At 48.0% G+C, this 21,930-nt stretch overlaps 1 protein-coding gene across 7 annotated transcripts in view; it reads right to left on the bottom strand.

Moving 5' to 3' along the window:
- Positions 1-1,383: 1,383 nt before the first annotated feature.
- The window catches only part of PPFIA4 (PTPRF interacting protein alpha 4), a 69,208-nt gene continuing 48,661 nt past the window's right edge, over positions 1,384-21,930 (bottom strand). For 4 of the 7 annotated variants that reach the window (XR_006356238.1, XR_006356242.1, XR_006356239.1 and 1 more), the window contains 8 exons: positions 21,754-21,780; positions 20,529-20,704; positions 13,936-14,033; positions 13,191-13,366; positions 11,214-11,282; positions 4,791-4,965; positions 4,391-4,505; positions 1,384-3,933 (listed from right to left, as the gene is read on the bottom strand). Coding sequence is in view for 2 of the 7 variants with exons in the window: in XM_044000205.1 (XP_043856140.1) it covers positions 3,884-3,933; positions 4,791-4,965; positions 11,214-11,282; positions 13,191-13,366; positions 13,936-14,033; positions 20,529-20,704; positions 21,754-21,780 (771 nt within the window). In the remaining 5 variants the exon portion in view is untranslated. The remainder of the gene's footprint in view (positions 3,934-4,390; positions 4,506-4,790; positions 4,966-11,213; positions 11,283-13,190; positions 13,367-13,935; positions 14,034-20,528; positions 20,705-21,753; positions 21,781-21,930) is intronic. The other 3 variants (XR_006356241.1, XM_044000205.1, XM_044000206.1) reach the window with 3 other exon arrangements.

Here is a 21,930-nt window from a genome sequence, read left to right as displayed (position 1 = left end):
TCATGGATGGGGGAGGGGTGGAATGGATGTCATTGGTTCTTTCTCCAAAGAAGAGTCTGCCAAGAGATCTGAGGAAAAGAGAGAGGAATGCTTCTCCCCAACAAAAAAGGCTGGGCCCGGTGCTAGACAGGGTTGAGAATAGATATTAATTCAGATTAGGAAGTGATCAATTAATTGCTGAGCACTCTGATTTCATGTGTCCTCATATATGCTTGCAAATTTGACTCTTACTTTGTAAATAAATCCCTTGCTAAACCCAACTGTATCTGGGGTCTGGGGGGAAAAGGGGGAGGGGCAAGTGTCCAGAGATCTTGGGCACCCACGGCAGGTGAGTGGATCCTAAGGTAGTAATAATCACCCTGGGTTCCGTTGCTGGAGCAGATTTTCCAACAGCTTTACCTATATCACCTCATCCAATGCTCACAACAGCCCTGGGAGGTCGGTAATATGATTATCACCCCTAGTTTACATAGGAGCTGTCTGCAGGTTGGCCCATCCCCCAGCCCGGTACATCTCTTCTTCCCTTGTCATATGTATCTGGTGGATGGAAAGCTGAGGGTGGATGAGTGGGAGGATGAGAAGAAATGGAGAAGAATCAAATATGACGCTGATCAGAGGAATGGAAATGACAATTTAACTGGTAGGTTATGTAAATTGCATGCAAATGACTGCAGATAAACTTGGATCCCTAATGCTTTATCCACCTAGATGGAGTGAGTCCTCTGTGCAAATCTGCATCATGCTCTGGGGCCTGGGGGGGTTGTCTGGAAGGTAAGGCTCCTGAGTTCTTGTCCAGGCTTCTGTGGAATATCACAGAAGCCCATCCCCTTTCCCTTCTGTTCCTCAATTTCTCCTCTTTTACAAGGAGGAAACTCCAGGAAAGGAAAGGCACAGACTCACTGGGTTACTTGATTGTGCCAAAGACCATCCAGCCAACAGCCTCCCAGCTACTGACTATGCTGAACCCTAAGCTTCCCTGACGAAGGGTAAGAGCCATGGAGTTCTCACATTCTTGGAGAAACGGGATGTTGCACCTGCTCTCAGGGTAACCTGATGTGGGGCCTCACAATCCTGGCCAACAGGCAAGTTTTCCTGAGATCCAGCTTCAGTCAGTCCCTCCCCACTGCCGCTTGATGCTGTGATCTTCAGTTTGTCCTGCACGTAGATGGCAGGTACTGGTTACCTTCTGCCTCAGGATGCTTCCTGGTTCTGTCCCTCCCCCCTGTCCCCAGCCTTCTCTCCTGAGAGACTGAGGGGGCAGCCACAGACAAGCAGGTTCTTGATCGAATAAAAAGACTTATTTTTTACTAGCTGAACTTCACGCCAGGAGCGGCATCCAAGGAGCTCTAAACCCAGAAGAACATCGGCATTCAAGAGGACCAGAGGCAATGTATACATTGTTTTAAAACCGGGTTGTTTATTGTTACATACACACCCCTGCCACACACGCACATACACACACACACATACACACACACACAGAGGGGCGTTGCACACCCATTCCTGATGCAGTGATCTGATACAGTACTGAGGAAAGAGGACCTGACAAGACAGAGGAGGCTGGTGAGGGGGGCTGGGGTCACTAGTGACTCTCCAAATTAAAAAAACAGAACATATTGAGCCTTAGGCAAGGTACACTGAGACAACACCCCACTGCCACGGTGTGACACAGGTCCCCCTACTTCCCAACAGCCCTTGGAAGGATGGATTATATCTCTCTAGCTTCTGCCCTGTGATCTGGCCAGCCTGGGCAGGTCAGCATTAAGGTCCTAGGGAGGTGGGGCTAGAGCTGCAGCTGTTGGCCTGGTCTCTCATTCAGTACAATCCATTTAGCGGGATGTTTACAAAAGAAAAACAATTAAGTCCTTTAAAGGACTCAAATGGCACTGCAGTCCCCACGATCCTAGATGCCCAATCCCAGGATCTTAACATCTCATACTTGATGACCCAAAAGTCTGGTCTTGTAACCAAATTTCTTCCCTCAGCCTAGTCTTCCAACTCATTTCCTGATTAAAAATTCCAGCTCCACCATCTCCGTCAGCCTGGTAGGAAGGGAGCAGGCACCATGGGAGCACACCCAAAGGGCAGGTGAAAGCCTTTCAAGAGAACCGACATCACAAGATTCTTTCCCACTCCCTTAAACCTCTGAAGGAACCAGCTCATCCGTTCCCCAGAAGTGCCGGTGCAGGCAGACAGTGGTTGGGCATTCCTCTGCCTTCCATTACAAAGCAAACACAGGACCAAGCTGAGCACTAGCACTGCTCTGGGCCCCTTCTGGGGCATCGTCCCTCCAGGTCGGCAGGTAGCTCTGCCACCTCAGTCTGCCTGGTCTCCACGCCCAGGTCACAAGTTAAGCAGACAAACCAGCACTCCAGCTCTTCAAGGCCCATAAGGATGCCCACCTGAAGAACAATAAAACTTCAGTCCTCTTCCAGAGAGAGACCCAGGAAGGGTAGTGGGTTGTAGAGGTCCCAAGAAACTGGTCCTTATCTCTGACTCCTTCCTCTAAAACTCCATCCTAGGCCCCTCCTTTCAACTCCCCTCCCCATCCACTCGCCACTGACACACTCTAGGCACCTGCAATACTTCTAGGTGGGGAAAGGATAGGAGGAGGATGATTTCCTAGGGACACCTCTTCCTGGGACACCCCCAGGACCGAGAGCAGGCTCAGGGCAGAGAGAAAGAGGAATCTGTGGCAAGTCAGAGGATTGGAAAGTCGGAGTCCGTCAGATTCTGGGCCCCAAAGGGTACAAGGGGAGTCATCGTCTTCAGAGAAGTTCATCTCTTCTTTCTTTTCCTGCCCCCCACTTCCTACTTCCATCCCTTGGGAAGAGTTATGGGAAAGTGGAGCAGAGTCCTCGCCTGCTCCTCTCCCCAAGCCCAATGTTTAGAGCCAATGTGAATCTCAGACATTCTTCGAGAATCCATTAACCCGGCAGGCTGGCTGGAGCCTGGGGAATGCCAGAGAGGGAAGTGCTCCCACGGCCACGGGTGACTTATTGCTAACGGAAGACAGTCTGCTCTCCCCTCCCATCTGCCTGGCTATCTAACCCAAGAAAGGGGCTTCCTTGTTGGTGGACACCTGGCCTGCAGTTCTGTGTGCCGGCTCTTCTCGGCCCTCCTCCCCCCCATCAGCCCCAAGCTGGTGGGCTTCTCAAACCCACTCTTCTGAAAACTCTCTTTGGCCAGGGCCTGGGGCTTGGATCCCAGAGAGACTTAGCCCAAACCTATTTTGGTGGTGGAAACAGTCCTGCTCTTTCCCTCTCCCCGTGCCCCAAGCCTAGGGGAAGCCCTTTGCTCTGTCTGTTCTCCTGCCTTCTCAGAAGGTTTCAAGGTCCCTTTAAGCCCCCAGGAAGTCCCAAGAGCAGTTTCTGTGACTATTGCTAATGTAGAAGTTGTCTCGAGGTGTCAAAATCAGTTGTTAAGTAGAAACACTCCCTAGGCCTAGGAGACCCTGCCCAGAAGGAAGGAAGGAAATGGGCGCAGTCAGAGTACACAGCTCTCTTCCCCCTGGGAGCCATAGTGCACACTACTCTGTGGGTACCCCACAGCCTGGCCCTGGTTCCAGGGCCAGGGGAATGGGGCAGGTATTCGGAAGATGAAGGGGAAGGAGCCCCCTGGGCTTGCTGCCTTCTCTCCCCTGCAGTCTGAGAATGACCAATCCACAGGGCCAAGCCTGGCACATAGAGGCCCCAACCAAAGCCTCGTGAAACACACGGACAAAGGGGACGGGGGTCAGGGCTCCAGGATGAATATATGCTGAGATCCAGGGGCAACTGGAAAGTCACAGACAAGACTGGGAGCTACTGGAAAGGGAACAAGCAGGAAGGGATAGAGCCGGCCAGGCCCCTGAGGCCAAGGAGGGAGCCGGCTGGGGCCGTGGCTAGTCCCGGAAGGCGGAGAGCATGTGTCCGTAGAGATAGTGGGAATGAACTAGGAAAGACAGACACAGAGAGAGAGAGAAAGAGAGAGTACAGGGTTAGGAGCAGCCCCAAGGACTCCAGGGAGGTAGAGGGCTGCAAATGTCCCCCACCCATTCCACTTCTGAGGGTCAGCTCCCACCTCCCTCATCCCCAGAGCAAAGCAAGGCAGAAAAGGCAAGAGGATGGCCAGGCAGGGCAGTGTACACGGACCAGTGCTAGAGAGAAAGGGCCAAGCCTGGAGGGCACAAAGCAGTTGTGCGAGGAGGCATCTCAACTCCTCGGTATAGTTGGGAGAAGCTCGATTAGGGGGACGTTTGGGGACCGGCTACACTCAGTGGGCACGAAGGGGCAAACAAGAAGATAGCCAGTTGTTTGGGGAAGTGTCAGGGGAAGGATTCGTGCGGGCAGACGTAGGGATGGCCCCACATGCCCATTCCCAGCCTGGCATAGGGCCTACCCCCACTTACCCCGAGCCACGGGCACACCCCCCGTCAGACCCGGGGTAGGGAAGGTAGGGGGGAGTTCAGCAGGAGTAGGTCCGAACCGTGGAGGTCTCCAGTCTCTGTGACCCTGATGTCCCAGCTGGGAGAAGTCAGAAGCAGCAAGAACACACAGAGCAGGGGTTAGTGCGCAAGGTGGGGCACGGGGACAAAGCACTGGGGAGAGAGGGCTGAGGGCCAGACCATTAGTGTAGCATTAGCAGGGGGACTGGGAAGCCAGGGATTGGCAACCAGCCTTCTGAAATGAATGGCAGGACCAGGGCTCAGATCCCACGCCCACATTCACCTCCAGTACCCCCCAGAGCTGGGCATCGGGGGATACCCTGTGCCCACGTGGACCCTGACTGTGCCCCGGCAGCTGGCTCACCTTCTGGCAGCATCTTCTTTGGCGGAGCCGGTGGGGGCTGCAAGGGCCCCAGGGTGGAGACTCGGAAGCTGGTGGGGAGGGTCTCGGCTGAGGTGCTGAGCATCCCTCCGTGGGGGTCCCGTGGACGGAAGCGTTTCCTCCAGGATGGGGCACGGCGGAACACCTTGTCCTCACCCTGCAAGTTAGAGACATGCTTGGACACACACATACACACAGAGGATGTGAGGCATCACCACCCTTGGCGCCTCATGACCCCGAGCCTCATATGCTCTTGTCTGCATCGACCCTCGAGCCTGCGGGAAACTCTCAGGGACCTATCTTCTGGTCCTCCATTTCCTCATGTAAAATGAGTGGGTTCCATCGACCTCTAACATCCCTTCCAGCTCTCAGACCTGTGACTCTAAGGAAGTGCATGTCAGGCCAAGGCCCTGCCACCCCAGCCCAAGCTTGGGATCAGCATTTTCCTTGCTCCCTCCCACCCAGCCATATGTCTCCCATCCCTACCCCTGGGGAAGAGCCAAGAGCTGGTCCCATGGACACACCATCTCTACCTTCACCAGGCCTTAGGGAATGGACCACCCTTCCCAGACCCTCTCAGCCCAATCCCCTTGCTTTCCAGCAACCGGTGCCAAGAGCTAGGTATTCTCTTCACCAAGGCCAACATTACACCTCCCCTGAAGTCAATGCTCCACTTTAATAGCATGAGAATAGAATTGGGGAGCCATCCCACTCCCCACCACCTCCCTTTTCTAGAGAGCCTTTCAGCAGGCCTCACCCTGCCTTCCTTCTCTCTGTCTGGCTTAATGCTGAGGATTGGACTGGTCAACAGAGTTCGGGGGTCTTGGCCAAAACCAGCCATAAGTCAGCTAACCAGACATGTCACAGTACATAGAGCATTGGTCTTAGAGTCAGGAAGACCTGAGTTCAAATCTTTCTTGAGATATTCACTAGCTATGTGACCCTGGGCAAGTCATTTCACCTCTATGTGCCTCAATGTCCTCACCCATAAAATGGGGATAAGAGTGCCAACCTCCCAGGGTTGTTGTGCAGATCAGATGAGATCATATTGGTAAAGCATTTTCAAATCTTGTTATTATTCCCATTACTATGGTGGTGGTGGTGGTAGTGGTATTCTCCCCACTGCCTGCCCCACCATCTCTTCAAAGCACTGTCAATGTTGGTTGCCAAAAACAAGCACACACTCTTCTTGTACTTATCAAGGACTTCTCGGGCTATAAATATCCCTCAGTAGTCATTTTTAATCCATCCCCCGACTCTAGACAGGCTGCCCTTTCACCTGTCCCAGACCAACAGTCACCTCCCCTACCCTTAAACCCACATGCACACCCAGGCTCTCTGAGCCTTTGCTCATGAGAGGAATAAACCCCCCCCCCCAGTGTTCTCTACCTTCTGAAGGCCCTCCCTTCCTTCAAGGCCCAACTCAAGGGATACTTCCTTGGAACCTTTCCCAACACCACACAGATATACCCACGTGCATGCATACACACACACACACACACACACACACACACACACACACACACACACACAGAACCTGGGTAAAGTGATCTCTCCCCCAAGTTTCTCAGAAGTCCTTTACCTGGATTTCTCCTTTCGTATCACACTTTTTATATACATCTTTCCTCCCCTAATAGATTCTAGGTTCCTACAGGACAGGGTCTTTGTTGTATCTACATCCAAAGCCTAGAACAGTATCTTTGATTTCTATTAAGTGCTTTAAAAAATATTTGTTTGGCAAAGAACTGGAAATTGGGGGGATGCCCATCAATTGGGTAATGGCTAAACAAGTGGTCAAGTGGTAGTATATGATCATAATGGAATACTACTGTGCTGTAAGAAATGATAAACAGATTTCAGAAGAAGCTGGAAAGACTTAGATGAATTGATGCTGAGTGAAATGAGCAGAACCAAGAGAACACTGTACACAGTATCAACAACATTGCATGATAATCAGCTGTGATTTAGGTCTTCTATACAATACAATGATGCAAGATAATACCAAAAGACTCATGATGTTGTTGTTTATTTTTTCCTGTGCTTTTTTCCCCTTTTGTTCTAATTCTTCTCTTACAACACAACTAATGTGGAAATATGTTTAACATGATTGTAATGTATAACCTATATCTGATTGGTTGCTGGCTTCAGGAGTGGGGAAGGAAGGGAGGGTGGAAGAAAAATTTGGAACTCAAAAAATATCTTTACATGTAATCAGAAAATTTTTTAAAAATAAAATCAAATTAAATTTTAAAAAAAGAAAAGAAAAAATATATTTGTTAAGTTGACTTTCTATATTCTCTAACAACCCAAGTGTGATGGACTTCATTCTGTAAGCCTGCACTTATCACAGTGCTTGACACTTAGTGGGTGTTTGTTGAATAACTAACTGTACTTCAAGCAGCATTCCCCCACAAATAGTCAGATGCCCTTGGTAGTCTGGGAGCCTGGGAGCCTGGGAGGTAAGCCTCAGAAACATTCTAGACAGAAGGATACTGATCCTTCAGAAGAACCTGGGCAGTTCATTAGGTAACAGCCTCCCCTTTTCTGGCCAACCCCACCCCTCCCCATCACAACGTCTCAGCCCAGATCCTGGGTCTCTGTTTTCTCTCCATGAAGCACCCTCTTTTATTTTTTCTTTTCTTTTCTTTTTTTTTTTTTTGTGAGGCAATTGGGGTTAAGTGACTTACCCAGGGTCACACAGCTAGTAATTGTTAAGTGTCTGAGACCAGATTTGAACTCAGGTCCTCCTGGATCCAGGGCCAGTGCTCTATACACTGCACCACCTAGCTGCCCCAGCACCCTCTTTTCTAGAACCTTTGCATTTCCTAGCACTCCTACATCCCCTGCCAGATGACATCACCAACATCCCCACCCTGATGCACAGAGCCTAGAGAGTCAGCTCCCAGCTTCCCTTTGGATTGACATTGCAGGCAGAGACCAGGAAGATTTAAGAGCCAAGAGAGTTCTACATCTGAGGGCATCAGGAGAACTAAAGCTATATCTCTGAAGAGGAAAACAGCGAGGCAAGTTATTAGATACCCACTTTCCTGAATCAGAAACCCACTCCAGGTCCCAAGGCAGTACTATGGAAAAAAAAATCCTCTCCTCCCACAAATACATGAGAATCTCAATGTGTCCTTGGGCTAGCTGAGGCACAAACAACTAGCACAGTGTTATGGAAAAAGCAAGCACTGAATTTAAAGTGAAAGGAGCTGAGTTCAAATTCTGGCTTTCTACTACTACTACTACTGCTACTACTACTACTACTACTACTACTACTACTACTACTACTACCACCTACATGAGCTTGGGCAAGGTAGTTAATCTCTCTGAGCCTCAATCTTCTGTAAAAGGAAAGAGAAAGGGCTAGGGGGCAGCTAGGTGGCACAGCGGATAAAGCACCAGCCCCAGATTCAGGAGGACCTGAGTTCAAATCTGGCCTCAGACACTTGACACTTACTAGCTGTGTGACCCTGGGCAAGTCACTTAACCCCCATTGCCTAAAAAAAAAAAAGGGGGCAGGGTTAGACTCAGTGACTTTTAAGGTTGTAGGGTTTGGATTGTGCTCATGTGTTCTTCTTTGATTCATCCTCACAGTGTGGAACAAACCCTAAGCTCTCAAAGGCTTTGTGTGTAGAATAGGGGCAGGAGCACATCAGACCAAGGTAAAGAGGCTCTGAGAACAGCAATGCTTCCAGTGACAGACAGGGCAGCTATCACGTGAGCATCACAGGTGCTACCTGGGAAAAGGTGCTTCACCACAAGGCTGACCATCACTAAGTGATGAGCCTCTTCAGCCTTGATCTCTTTCAGCAGGGAAAGCTGAGTTGTCACTCAACTCAATGTTACCCTAATGTGTCCATCACCTTTCACCTGAGCTACTGCAGTAGCTCCCTAAGAGTGAATGGCCTCCCAGCCTCAGATTTCTCCCCACTCTAACCCATAGCTCCATGTGGCCTCCAGAATGCTTTTCCTAATGTCACTCTTCTGCTTAAACTCTAGTCGGCTCCTGTTACCTAGAGGACCAAACAGACACCCTTCGGTTTGGCATTCAAAGCCCTCAGTCCCATCCAGCCTTTTTGGCCTTTTCCCTGATCCTCACACATGACTCGACTCGCTCCTGACTCCGTGCCTTTCCTTAGGCCTGGAATGTTTTCTCTCCTCATCTCTGACCCACAGAATCCAAGATTTCCTTCAAACTCAATTCAAGTCGGACCTTCTGCATGAGGCCTTTCTTTGTCTCCAGGAGCTGGTGCCTTCCTCCTGCCAAGGTTACCACCTAAGAGTGGTTTTGTATGTGTTTTATATACACATATGTGTATAGAGAGAGAGAAATGGATGGATGTAGTCTCCCATTACCGTGTTAGCTCCTCAAGGACAGGGAATGTTTCACTTGCCCGCCATCTCCCAACCCTAGCACAGTAAGTACTTAAGAAATGCTTGTGGATTGACCTATTGATCTTTGAAGTATGAAGTGAAAGTAGATAAGAACCATTTCACAGGTATTCTGAAAGATTCTACTACAGAGAGGATAAAAAGAGGATTCCAAAAAGGAGAGAAGAAGCTGCTGTGAGAATATGGGAATCAGAGAGCAAGGTGCTTTGATTGGAAATGGAGAAGCTATAGTGAGCAGAAGAAAGATAACAATGAATTAACTTTAAGAATGGAGGCAAGCACAAGATTGGGTCAAGGACACAATCAAAAGAACTGGTAGGTGGGGGCAGCTAGGTGGCGCAGTGGATAGAGCACGGGCCCTGGAGTCAGGAGTACCTGAGTTCAAATCTGGCCTCAGACACTTAACACACACTTACTAGCTGTGTGACCCTGGGCAAGTCATTTAACCCCAATTGCCTCACTAAAAACAAACAAACAAACAAAACAAAACAAAAAAAGAGAACTGGTAGGGGTGGGGGAGCAGGGAGAGGGCAGGGCAGGCACAATGTCAAGTAAATGGAAACATTCAAGGGGAGTTTTGTCAGCACATTACTGCTGAGGGGGTGGGGGTGGGCTGCTTGGCCTACACTCTAGGAGAAAGCCTGAGGAATACAAATGGGAAAGGCCTTGTTTCCTTAGAGATCAGGAATACTGAGACAGGAAAGCACTGGCTTCAGCTAGGGGCAGGGGCAAGACTGGAAGTTAGAAAGTGAAACTGGATGTGATTGATGAGTTAAGCTGTGTCAAACTGAACTGAGTAACAGGCTGTCTACCTGGACTACTGTCATTGCCTTCTAATTGGTCTCCAGCCTCAAATTTCTTCCCTCTAATGTTTTATATAATTGCACATATGTAACCTATAATCTAATTGCTTACCTCCTCAGGGAGGGGGAAGGGGAGAGAGGGAAGGAAAGAGAAAATTTGGAACTCAAAACTTTAAATAATAATTTTATTATTTGTTTAATTCTTCCCTAAAATTTAGCAATCTAATCCCCTAATATTTAGCCAACCACTTAAGAGTTTGTACCCCAAGATCCCCACATATTATAGCAAAGTAGTTTTTGGACCCCAAGTAGCTAACAGCATATGCCATGCTGAAGTTACTATAAAAATAGGGAGGGTCTCAGAGAGAAATACAGGGTCGGCCAAAAGTCATGAAGGGGTTTCAACATTTATCAACTCCTTTATTTTTTTTAAATTTACTATACCATAGCATCATATATAGTATATATAGGAAATTAATTTACATGACATATGGAAAATCAAATCTTGTAAATGGTGAAAAATAGAGAAAAAAAATTTTCAAAGAGTTATTAAAACATCGTGACTTTTGGCCCACCCTGTACAAAGGAAAAACTGGTCTCAATGGCATGATCTTTGGAGGAGGAAACCCTGATCCTTTAGGAGTGATGGTAAAATGTTACCCTAGAACTGCCCCATTACCAGCTCTCCCAAAAGCCCACATACTATAAGTAACCTAAAGAGACCCAAATGTTGCCAACAAGCAGAAGAGGGTATTAGCAACTACACAGGGCTTGGGGGGGTTATTATACAGGCCTTGGCGTCTCTCCCACAGAACCCCAGAATCTCAAGAGTTAGAAGAGACCTCAGTGACCATTTGGGTCTTGAGTCCAGCCCATAACTAAAGGAGAATTCCTTCTACAGGATACCCATCACACAATCATGGAGCCTTTGCTTTCAGAGACCTTCACTGAGAGAGAGGCCACTTCCCCAAGTAAGGCACCCATTCCACTGTGGGACAGTTCTTTCCTGGCATCGACCCTAAGTCTGTCTCTTTGTGGCTTTTACCCAGTGTCCCCAGATCTGTCCTCTGGGCCCAACCAAAAACAAGCCTCTTCTCTGTTGAGCCACCTCAATGCACATCCTTGGTATCAGAAGGCCTTGTGAAAGTCAAATCTCAATGAGGACCAGAATTCCCCCAATGAATTCCAGGTCAGATTAGGTACTCACATCATCCAGCTTCCGATCCGTACCCAAGGCCAAGAGGTTGTTAAACTCCCTTTCCATCACTTGGCGGGCCTGGGAATAAGAGAAGGAAGGGAAGAGAACAGGAGCTATTGCCAAGAGCCCAGTTCAAAGTCTCCCAGACTCCCTCATACGCATGCGTTAAATGAGGAGGTACAAGCCTTCATTTCCTCGTGTATAAAAGGAGGATATCGCACTTTCACCACCAACCTCACAGGGCTGTTAGGATAAAAGTACTTTGTAAGACGTTTAGGGTTATGTAAATGTACTTTGTAAAGTTTCACTTATATCTACATCTCTGCACATATGTATCCATACACACATATACATTATGTGTAAAGTTATGTAAAATTACTTTGTGAAACTTTTAGGGTTATATAAATGTGAAGAGTTATTATTGTTGGGCTAAATGCATCCCTGGAAAGTGTTGCCAGGCACCATCGAGACTGACTTCACTGGAGACCCTGAAAACTACAGACTTTGGATTGCTCATTCATGGTATATATATAGGCTGGCAGAATTTATAATAAAAAGTAAGGTCATTGATCACATTGAGGAAAGGGCAATATGATTTCCATAAGTAAAACAAAAAGTCTCCTTAAGCTACTGAGGTTCTTTGAGAGGATTAAGTATATGGACAATGGGTAACCAGTGGACATAATCCAGATTATAAAATATAGAAGGAGAGACTCTGAGACAATTGTTAAAAAAAGAGGGTTTTTTGGGGGGGAACTATGGGTCATTATAAGGTGCTTCTAGAAGACCCTGTCCCAGTGTGCTTCTATGATCAAAATGGACACTCCACTTCTGGGTACCATCAGCAAATATCACCCTATCCTTGTGCAAAGTCAAAACAAGTTCGCTGTTGGAATGCCGTGAATAGTTCTGGTTGCTATATCTCCAGAAAGATACAAACAACACATTTGGAAAAAGTCCAAAGAAGGATGACTAAAACCATCAGGGGGTGGAGATTCTTTGTCCAAAAATGTCAGACAAGAGCTGGGGGGGAAATATGATCAGAGTTTATAAAATGGTGAAGGGCAGGGGCTAGGCTAAAAATGGGCTTGTCCACCAGACCCAGCCATTCCTACTACAGGCTTCTCTCCTCCACCCACCTTAATCCTTAAAATAGATTACATTTGTGACAAATAAAAGCAAGCGCTACTTTTCACCTAGAATTCACTGTCGTGTTTTCTTGGGAAAGTCTCTTAACCTCTCAGGGCCTGAGTTTCCTCGTTTGTAAAATAAGATTGCTATACTAGATAATCTCTACGATCCCTTCCAGTTCTAAAAACAAAGTTGCCAAAGGAAAAATGATCCCCTGAAAGCTATGCAGACCCCAAACATAAATAGATTCAAGGAAGATTCAGATAATTCTTGGGTGATGAGTTTCTAATGAGTTATGAAAGAAAAATAAGGAAGTCATCTCTAATTTTTGTAGACCAATTGTGCCCTCCCAAAACTCATCCCTTGTCACCTCTGTCAGGGATAGAATATCAGGCTAGAGAGATCATGGGGATCAAGGCTGAAATTCTTATGTCTTGTCTTGGTCTTCCCCCATGGTCACTGGGCTCTACAGACTTTTCTGAGAATAAATCCAAAAGTGATCAAGGATAGAGTAGTTTGTAACAGCCACCTTAAGGTCACTGGCCAGCTTAATTCCAGAGCTAAAACAGAGGCTGGGACCACTCAGAGATGCTATGGGATCGCAAGAAAGGCTTTGTCAATCGCGAATTGGCCTAAGGACTCCATTGAAGAGGTTCTTTTAATGGGGATCAAAATGTGCTTCAATCCATCACATTCCTCTCAGTAGCAAACCAAGAGCTTACTAGGCCCTGGCAAAGTGAGTCTGTGTGAGTGTGTGCACATATGTGTGTGTGCGATTTTATTTCTCTTAGGGAAACAAGGTCCTGAATGTTGGTTTGACCTGACAGAAAGTAGAGATGAGGAAGGGAATCCCACCTGGGTGTTCTGTGTGGGGATCTGTAAGACCAGGGCCAAGGTGTTGTGGTCAAAATTCTCGTCCAGAGCAAGGAGGGCCCCGTGCACACCGCTCTCATGAAGGTTGCCGGCATAGTCCCTCAGCCCAATGGACTGGATCCAGTGTATCACCTGGTCGTTGGTCCAGACCAGCACATCTGGAGGGGGAAGGATCAAGAGAGAAAGAGCTGTGTTGAGAGAGGAGGTTGGACTTGAGGCCCTGCATGTGAATGCTGGCTCTGTCACTGACTACCTGCGGGAGCTCTGGTAAGCTAGGTCCCTCCCCTGGGCTCTGCTTTCCTCATCTGAGTTCTCTTCCGGTTCTAAATCTATGACCCCAGGAAAGGAGCCTGAGAAATGATCCTGCAAAGTGAGTCTTGTGGCATCCGGGCCTTGCGTGCTGTACCCAGCCCTTTCCTGAGGCTGACTTCTACCTCCATCGAATCCTAGGCTTTCAGACTGGGAGCTCCCCGAGGTCAGGGAGGTGCCTTTGCTGTTAGACCAGAAGCTCCCGGCTGGCAGGAACCCTATCTCCTCCTCGTGGAGGACAGTTAGGCTAGGGCAGAGCTGTTCCCTTCACCCACCCAGACCCCACGGCTAGCTGGCCAGCCAAGCGGCACTGTCAGAGCTGGACCTGGTCCCTAGGGTCCATGCCTTTCCTAGGTCCTTGCCCACCGACCCCCGACCCCCAGCCCCAGCTGCAGGAGGTCCCGTGCAGCCAGCTCACCCTTTATCTCCCGCTGGCTCTCCTCCCGTCTCTTCTCCAGTTCCTTTCGGTCGTAATTGAGCCTCTTCAAGCACATGATGCCGTACTGCAGGCTGCTCCTGTTGGGCACAGAGCATGGTGCTGAGCCCAGGGTAGTGGTGGGAGGGGAGGGGTGGGGGACGGCTACCTGGGGCTAAGCACTAGGGGAAGAAATTTAGAGAGCGCCAACCTCACCTTCCCTTGCGGCTCCACCAAAGGCTTCCTCCTCTTCCTCTGCACTCAGCCCATGGAAGTCTCAGAACTTCAGCCTGGCAGGAACCTGTGCCGAGGTGCCCTTCCTTCCCATAACCCTGGCCACTTGCCTCAGGTGGAAATATCACTACAGCTCTTCCTCAGCGGCAGCAGGGAAGAGCCCCACCTAGCAGCCCACTCATGCTCCCTTGCCTTCCAAACCTTCTCCCATGAGACGTTCTTCCCCCTCTCCGTTCCGCAGTGAGGCCCTACGCTGAGGCTACCTCCTTCCACCCCATCAAGGTAATGCTAACGTCAAGAAAACTGCAGAATGGTTGGATCGTAGGGTTAGAACTGGCAGAGGCCTTGGAGACCATGGAGTTCAGCCTTTAGAGAAGGGGAAACTGAGGCCCAGAGAGAAGCGATTTGCCCAAAGGCCCAGCGAAAGAAGAGTTGGGTTGTGAACGCAGGTCCGACGGTCTTCCTACTACACCAGAATTCAGAGAATATCAAAGGAAGAAGGGACCTCAGAAATGATCTACTCTAACCCCTTTACAAGTAAGGAAACTGAGGCACGGGGAGATGAAACGACTCGTCCAAGGTTACAGAGGTAACTCCTTTCATGACCATAAATGCCATGACCACTGACTCCAGAATAACCCCCACTGAGAGAAAAGAAGCTGGGGGGAGCCCCTATTTCACAGGATCATAGATTTGAAGCCGGAGAGAAGGACCCTGGAAATCCACGAGTCCAGACCCTTCACTCGACAGAAGATGAAATGGGGGCTCAGAAAGGATGCGATTCACTCCAGGTCACACAGACAGTACACAGCAGAGCCGGGCCCCTTCTCAGCCTCAGATCGCTTAGCATCAGCCTCCAGACAGGAGATGATTCTATCTGTATTACTGGAGATGCTTAGTACACAGCAAGCGCTCTCAGGCTAAACCAGGGTTGGGTTAGAATCGCAAGGAGAAGCAGCCAAAGGGGTCCTGGGCTTAAAGGAAAACGAAGAACGTCAGAGGGGCCAGAGATATCCCCTAGCCCGAGCTTCTCATTTCCAGAGGGGAAGGGACTTATTCAAATGCTCATACTGAGCAAGAAGCAGGATGAGAACTCGAGTCCTGGGTTCTCCCCATTCACAACCTTGGATTCTCTATTTAGACACCCTCCCAAGCAGCCAGGGCAGCCCTTTACTCCTCAAGTAGACCCCATTGGTCACAGCCCCTGTGCCAGGGGAGGGACTGGCTACGTGCCCAGCTAGTTTATGTTCCAGGATGCATATCCCGGGTCACACGTGCCATCTAGACACCCCAAGGCAGGATCCCCAGGCTTGTTGGGCCACAGAGCTTGCTCCAGAGCCTGCCTCACAGGGCTGGGATGAGAAAAGTGCTAGATAAGAGCTGGAAGTGGTAGTAATGATTATAAGGAGCCATGTACATTAAGGTGGGTGTAAAATGGAGTAACTTCCAAGTGAAAAGGCATACTAAGAGAGGGGAGGCCAGCCGGATAAGAATTCTTCTTTATGATTATTATTATGCAATCATTGACTAATTATTAGTTAATTACTGATTAATACTTATTAGCTATTATTATTAAGGGAGGGAAGACCAGCTGGGAAATAATAATCCTAAACTCTCATTAATTATTATTAACTTAATAGCTAATTAAGTTAACTATTATTATGTGAGAGAAAGCCAGCTGGCTGAGAAGCAGGCTCTCGATTTCCCTAGACCTTCCTTGTTAGTGACAGTTATTCCCTAGCACAGAGACTACTTCTGAAAGGAAGGGAAAATAAACAGCACAGAGTGCCCATTAATCTGCTAATGGGGTAAGATTCTAGTGGAGAGGAGGGAGGAGAGAAGAAAGGGAAGGAGGGAGAGAGGGAGGGAGGGAGGAAGGAATACTATGGATATGCAAATGCCCATTCTGTTTGTTTAGTTCACACTAAAAATTATTTTTTTAAAAGCTAGGAAAGACCTTTTAAATATATTCAGATGGTATATGCTGCACAACCCCCTCATTTTGATAAAGACTGAGACCCAGATCATGTGTCTGTGTTTTCATTATCTCTCTGATTCCTTAATTGAGATGAGTGCTTTGCTTTGCTTTTTTTACTTGGAATCATGAGGTAGCTTTTCCCCTAATTCTGTTCCTGCATTTCCCCTCTCCCCTTCTTTTTCCTTCCCAGCCTTCCTGTCAAACCATTCCATAGGTTTGGAACCACTTCCCTCCACAGAAACCCAAACTTTTAATCTCCTTTGAATGGCAGCTCAAGCCTACGCTCTTCAGAAGGCTTCCAAAATTCACTCACCCATTTTACAGACACCACCATATACTGGCTGCCATCGTCACTCAGAAACTCTTCCCCTTTTGAAGATCATCCCGTCCAATGAGATCATCCTCTCCCCAACAAAGGAGGGAATCCACATCAGGCGATATAGAAGTGTTATCTATGATCAGTGTTGTTCTATTGTTTCCCTGGTTACAGCCACTGACAAACCTCCAGGACACTCCCCTGCCTTCTTCAAGAACATTAGCCCTTGGCTCAGTCTTCCTCTCTGACCCATCACCTGCTAGCAGACTCAGGGACTTCAATATTCACACTGCTGACTCTTCTCACACCTTGGTGTCTCAGTTCCTCACTCTCTACTCTCCTTGTAGCCCTCTTGGAGTAATCACACCCCCGTCCATCTCAGCAACACAAAGACTGCCCCACCTCCAAGATTCTGAACTCGGAAATCTCCCTCCATGAACATCACCTCTTGTCCCTTGTCTCATTCCTCCTGAACCAACTTTTTGCTTTCATCATGAACTCTGACTCCTCCCTCTTTTTCCAGTCCTTCACTCTGTTCTGGCTTCTCTTTCTTGCTTTCACAGCTTCAGGTTGGACTATGTGACCTCTGAGAACCCTCCAAACTCTGAGACTCTATAAATCTTGACCTTGCACTTAAACCTTTCCATTATGCACTCTCCGTCACCTATGAGTATCTGGCCTTCTCTGGCTTTCTCATGTTCCCCTGCTGGTAATCCCCAGTCTGCACAACCCCTACTATCTGCCATCGCTGATCGCACTCGAGAAAAGTAGAATACGACCAGAACAAATCATAAAATTGTGCTGACTGAGCCCCACATAAACATCACCTAACTTCAGCCTGATCACCCCTGCTATTCAGAAATCCAGTAATCACCCCTACTATGTCCCCAAAGCAATTATTTCAATACAACGTCCTCTTCCATCCTCAGTAGAACTTACCTCTGACCTTGTCCATGACCAGCTCAGATGCAGCCTGCTCTCCTACAATCTCATCACATGCCTTTGTTGGAATCCTCCATCCTTAACCCTGGCAGAACTTGTGTTACATTTGTGTTTACATGTCATCTCATCGATTGGGCCAAGTGCTCATTTAGGGCAAGGGTCAGGTTGTTTTTATCTTTGTATTCCCAGCACCTTGTAATGACAATAGCTGATATTTAGTGTTTTCAGCAGCTAGGCGGCGCCGTGTGTAGATCGCTGGATCTGGAGTTCAAATCCAGCCTCATATAGTTACTAGCAATGTGATCCAGGATATGTCAGTTAACTTCAGCTTTCTTTCATTTCCTTATGTATGAAATGGGGATACTAGTTGCATCTACCTCCCAGAGTTTTTGTGAGGATCAAATGAGATAATATTTGTAAAGTACTTTGTAAACCTTCATGTGCTATATAAATGCTAACTGTTCTTACAATTATTATTATTAAAGTTTGCAAAGTACAAACTCATCTCATTTACTTCTCTCACCAACCTTGTTAGGTCAGAATTACAGTTATTATTGTCCAGTTTTACAGACAAAGGACTTTTTAAGCTTGCCCAGAGTCACCCTCCAGCTAATAAATATATGGGGTGGGATTTGAACCCAGGTCTTCTTACTCCAAGTCCAGCATTTTATCCAACAGACCAAGCTAATTCTCAAATGCACCCAGTAGAAACTTGATAAATTAATACAATTGAGAGGGGGAATGGGCATGATAGAAAGAACAAGGCTTTTGCAGCTTGGCCCTCAATCTTATGATGCTCAATGTTTATGATGAATCCTTTCCCCAGCCCCATCACAACACACACACACACACACACACACACACACATACACACACAAAACCCACGAGTTACACACACACAAGCACACATGTGCTCTGGGGGCCAGTGCATTTACAAGTTGGGTCTGCCTTTTCTCTACCCCTCCCCACAAGCTTGTTACGGAAAAGGGTGAGCAGCACAAGAGAGTGAGGAGGAGCCTGGGCCAGGGAGTTGGAGGGAAGGCAGGACCCCTGAGTTCTGGGCCTGATTCTCTAACTCACTCACTGTGTGCTTTGGAATAAACCACTTCAGCTCTTAGGGCCTCACTCAGTGATTTGCTAAATGGGGATAAGAATCCCTGCCTGTACCATTCCCCAAGGGGTGGTATGAGAAGAAAGCAATGGAGGTGAAAGCACTTTGGAAAGCCCAAAGCCCCATAGGGTTGTGAGAGTGTTACTGAATTAATACTTGCAGAGTCTACTCCAAGGTTCTTTGCCCCGGGCAGAAGGAAGGGCCTCAGAAAAGACCTTGTGGTTGGACTAATAGACTCCATCTCCCACTTGCAGTTGTGTGGGCAGAAGGTAAATGTGTCCAGTCAGCAGAACAGGAAAGGGGAACTGTCCAGCTCCCCCTACCCCATCAATTACTGAGCTGGAGAGTGAAGCGAACAGATGCCTGGGGCCTGGCAGACTCCCTGCAGGAGACAAAGGGTGCTCTCTACAGCCTTGACAGAGTCGGAAGGAAGCCTCTGCTCCTGCGATGGCCTACATCCTAGTCCCCCCCGAAGAGTGGGCAGCAGGGCCCAGGGGAATAGAAATGGAGACCTTAGGCCTGGACCAGGGATAGTGCCACCAGCTGGCTGTGTGACCCTGGATGTCTCACTTCCCCTCTGGGCCTCATTTCCTCACTTATAAAATAAGAGGGCCAGAAGAGATGATCTCTAGGGCCTAGCTCTAACCCGATATCCTCCAGGAATCAAGAAAACCTTTCAAGATAAAGAGGCAAAGAGAGAGATGAGTGTTAGAGAAACATCCCTGTGCCCTCCATCCACTCAGGTCCTGGGTTCAGACAAGAACCCACAAGTTCCCTGTAACACACTATTGCTGCAATATGCCATAAACCCATAGGAAAAAATCTGGGAATAAAAATGTTGATGGATTCAATAATTTCCTCCTCTCAGGGGGTTCTAAGTCTAGAAAAGGTCTGGGGGAACCTCCCCTAGAGGGTCATATTGATTAATTAATAACATTTTTCCTTTACTTGGTCTTGATTTGGACAGTGAATTCAGTTTGTGGGTACTCAATTCAAGCAAAGATACAGATGCAGGAGAAATGTAATGAGACTGAGCCCTAAATGAACCGGCTGAAAAAAGAGCTGGAGAAAGAATTATTTAAGGGAAATGATTCTGAAATTCCTTAAACATTTAAGGATCAAAGGAAACTGGACTTAAAACCATGGAATCTCAAAGTTTGAAGGAAACTCTTACCAAAGCTCTAGGATCAAATACCAAACCCTTCACTTAAAACCCTCATTGCCCCACAAAAACAAAACAAAACAAAAATACCAAATCCAGTTTAGCTTCTAACATCCTTCACAACCTGGTCTTCCCTACAATTCCAGTCCTCTTAGACTTCTGTCCCCTCTGGATTCTCTGGGATCCAGAGATGAGGGCCCCTCTCCTGATTCCACACCTTTGTACTGGCTGTGTCCCCTCCTCACCTCTGACTCTCAGTTACTCTGGCTTCCTTTAAGACTCAACTTGAATCCCACCCTTGGCAGAAGGCCCTTCCCAGCCCCACCCCACCCCCACTACTAGTACCTTCCATTTATACTGTATGTCTTGCATGTATATATTTGTTGGTGTGTTGTCCCCCCCATTAGGATGGGAGCTCTCTGAGGACAGGGACTGCACTTCTGTCTTTCTTTCCGTCCCCAGCAGCTAGCCCAGTGCCTGGCCCATTTAATAAATGCTTGTTGATGAATTCATTGAACTCAGAAATCATTAAACCCAGCTTCTCAGACAAAAGATGACTGCCCTCTATGGCATCCTTGTCAAGGAGCTAAGCAGCCTCTTCCCCAGAATACTCCTAGAGATAAGGGGTGGTCATGACCTTAAAACTACGATAAGAGGAACTAAAGGTTGACATAAAAAAAGGACTTTCTTGGGGTGAAGGCTTGGAGACACTTCAGTGGGATGGATACTGAGAAAGGGAGTGACATCTTGTTTCCTACAGCAAGGCGGCCAGTGACCAGATCTGGGGGAGGCACTGTCCTAGCCAGAGACAAGGCGCTGGCAAAATGGCCCTGGGTTCCTGGCCCCCGCTCACCGATGGAAGCTGTCCACCATCTTCAGATGGACTCGAAGGTCCTTCTTGGTGAGGTGATCCAGCATGCGAGCATCCACCAAGCACTCCATGAAGTAGCTGCGGTACTGGGGGAGCCCCAGGCTGGGGAGCCACTCGTTCCCAATCCACTCGTGGTTCATGTCCCCGTAGGCCAGGGTCTGCCGGAGCAAAAGGGTGAGGGATGGAGTGGTTTTCAGCATTCACAATGGATTGGGAGAACTGCTCAGCCAGCTTCTACCCAGGAAGGAGTAAAGAGGTGCCATCGTTTATGGTTGGAGTAGAGGTGAGGAGGTGGGAAGGGTGATTGAAAACTGGATCTATTTCCAGTGACCGGAGCCGATGGCCATTTGTCATTCACCTCCCTCCCTTCTCTTTGGCTCAGGCTGATGATGCTCAACAGATGTTCTAACAGAAAATGCAATATGGCCCTCGAAGAATCCTCAAAAGTTTTTAAGTCACTTACTGTGAATCATTGAGAGCTGATGGTATATAATCCCAAGCAGAGTCAACTCTCCATTGTCTAGGGACTGGTCATTTAGTGTGTGGGTTACCCTCAGGCCTTTTCTCTCTAACTACAAGACCATTTCTTGGTTGATCAGTATTTTCCCCAGGCAGGGTGAGGGACAGGAGAGACTGACATTACTCAGTCTTCGTATTATTTCTCCTGTCTGGGAAGCAGATTCGACTCTAGGGCTGATGTGACCAGAGCTCAGAAGAGGAGCCAGAGCCAGCTAGCTCCACCATCCCCTTGCCAGGTGTCCTGGCATCCTGGAGCCAGGCCTCCGGGTCTCCATATTCTTTCTCTAGGAGGCAAGACCAAGAGGAGTGGAAGAGGCAGACATCTAGAATGTCACACATAGCAGGGAACTCAGAGGGAGACTTTAATGCCACTTTTTTTTAACGTACCTTTTTAATGCCAGAAAATTATTCTCCCCAGGGCCTTTAGGGCATTTATTTTATGATAAGTTAATAGTGTATATAGTGAGGGTTCAATGCTTCTGATGAATGGTAAAAGGCAGTGAACAATTTTGAAACCTTTCCTTGGATACATAAATGCCTAGCTATGGTCCTTCTGGGGAACCAAACCAGAAATGAAAAGTTAAGTATGAGGGGAGTGGACCCCAACTAGAAGGGTTGGAGAGAGAATTCCTGGGAGCTTCGGAGCCTGCATGTCAATTCTGAAAGGAAGCCATGCAGGGGATCTTACCTGAGCCCAACTGCCCTCCTCACTGTCCTAGCAGGAGCAAGTGCAGCATGTCAGGAGAAACAGACTGAATCAATTAATGCTCAACCTTTACTTGCATATACCACCTCTGCTGAAGGGGCAGCTGAACTGGGACTAAAGGGAGACTAATGGGATTTGGGGCTCTCAGATAAAAACAGT

This window comes from Dromiciops gliroides, chromosome 4 (genome assembly GCF_019393635.1).
Source record: "Dromiciops gliroides isolate mDroGli1 chromosome 4, mDroGli1.pri, whole genome shotgun sequence".
Taxonomy (NCBI): domain Eukaryota; kingdom Metazoa; phylum Chordata; class Mammalia; order Microbiotheria; family Microbiotheriidae; genus Dromiciops; species Dromiciops gliroides.
Note: the sequence above shows the minus strand (reverse complement) of the source record. Positions and strands in the feature narration are given on the sequence as shown.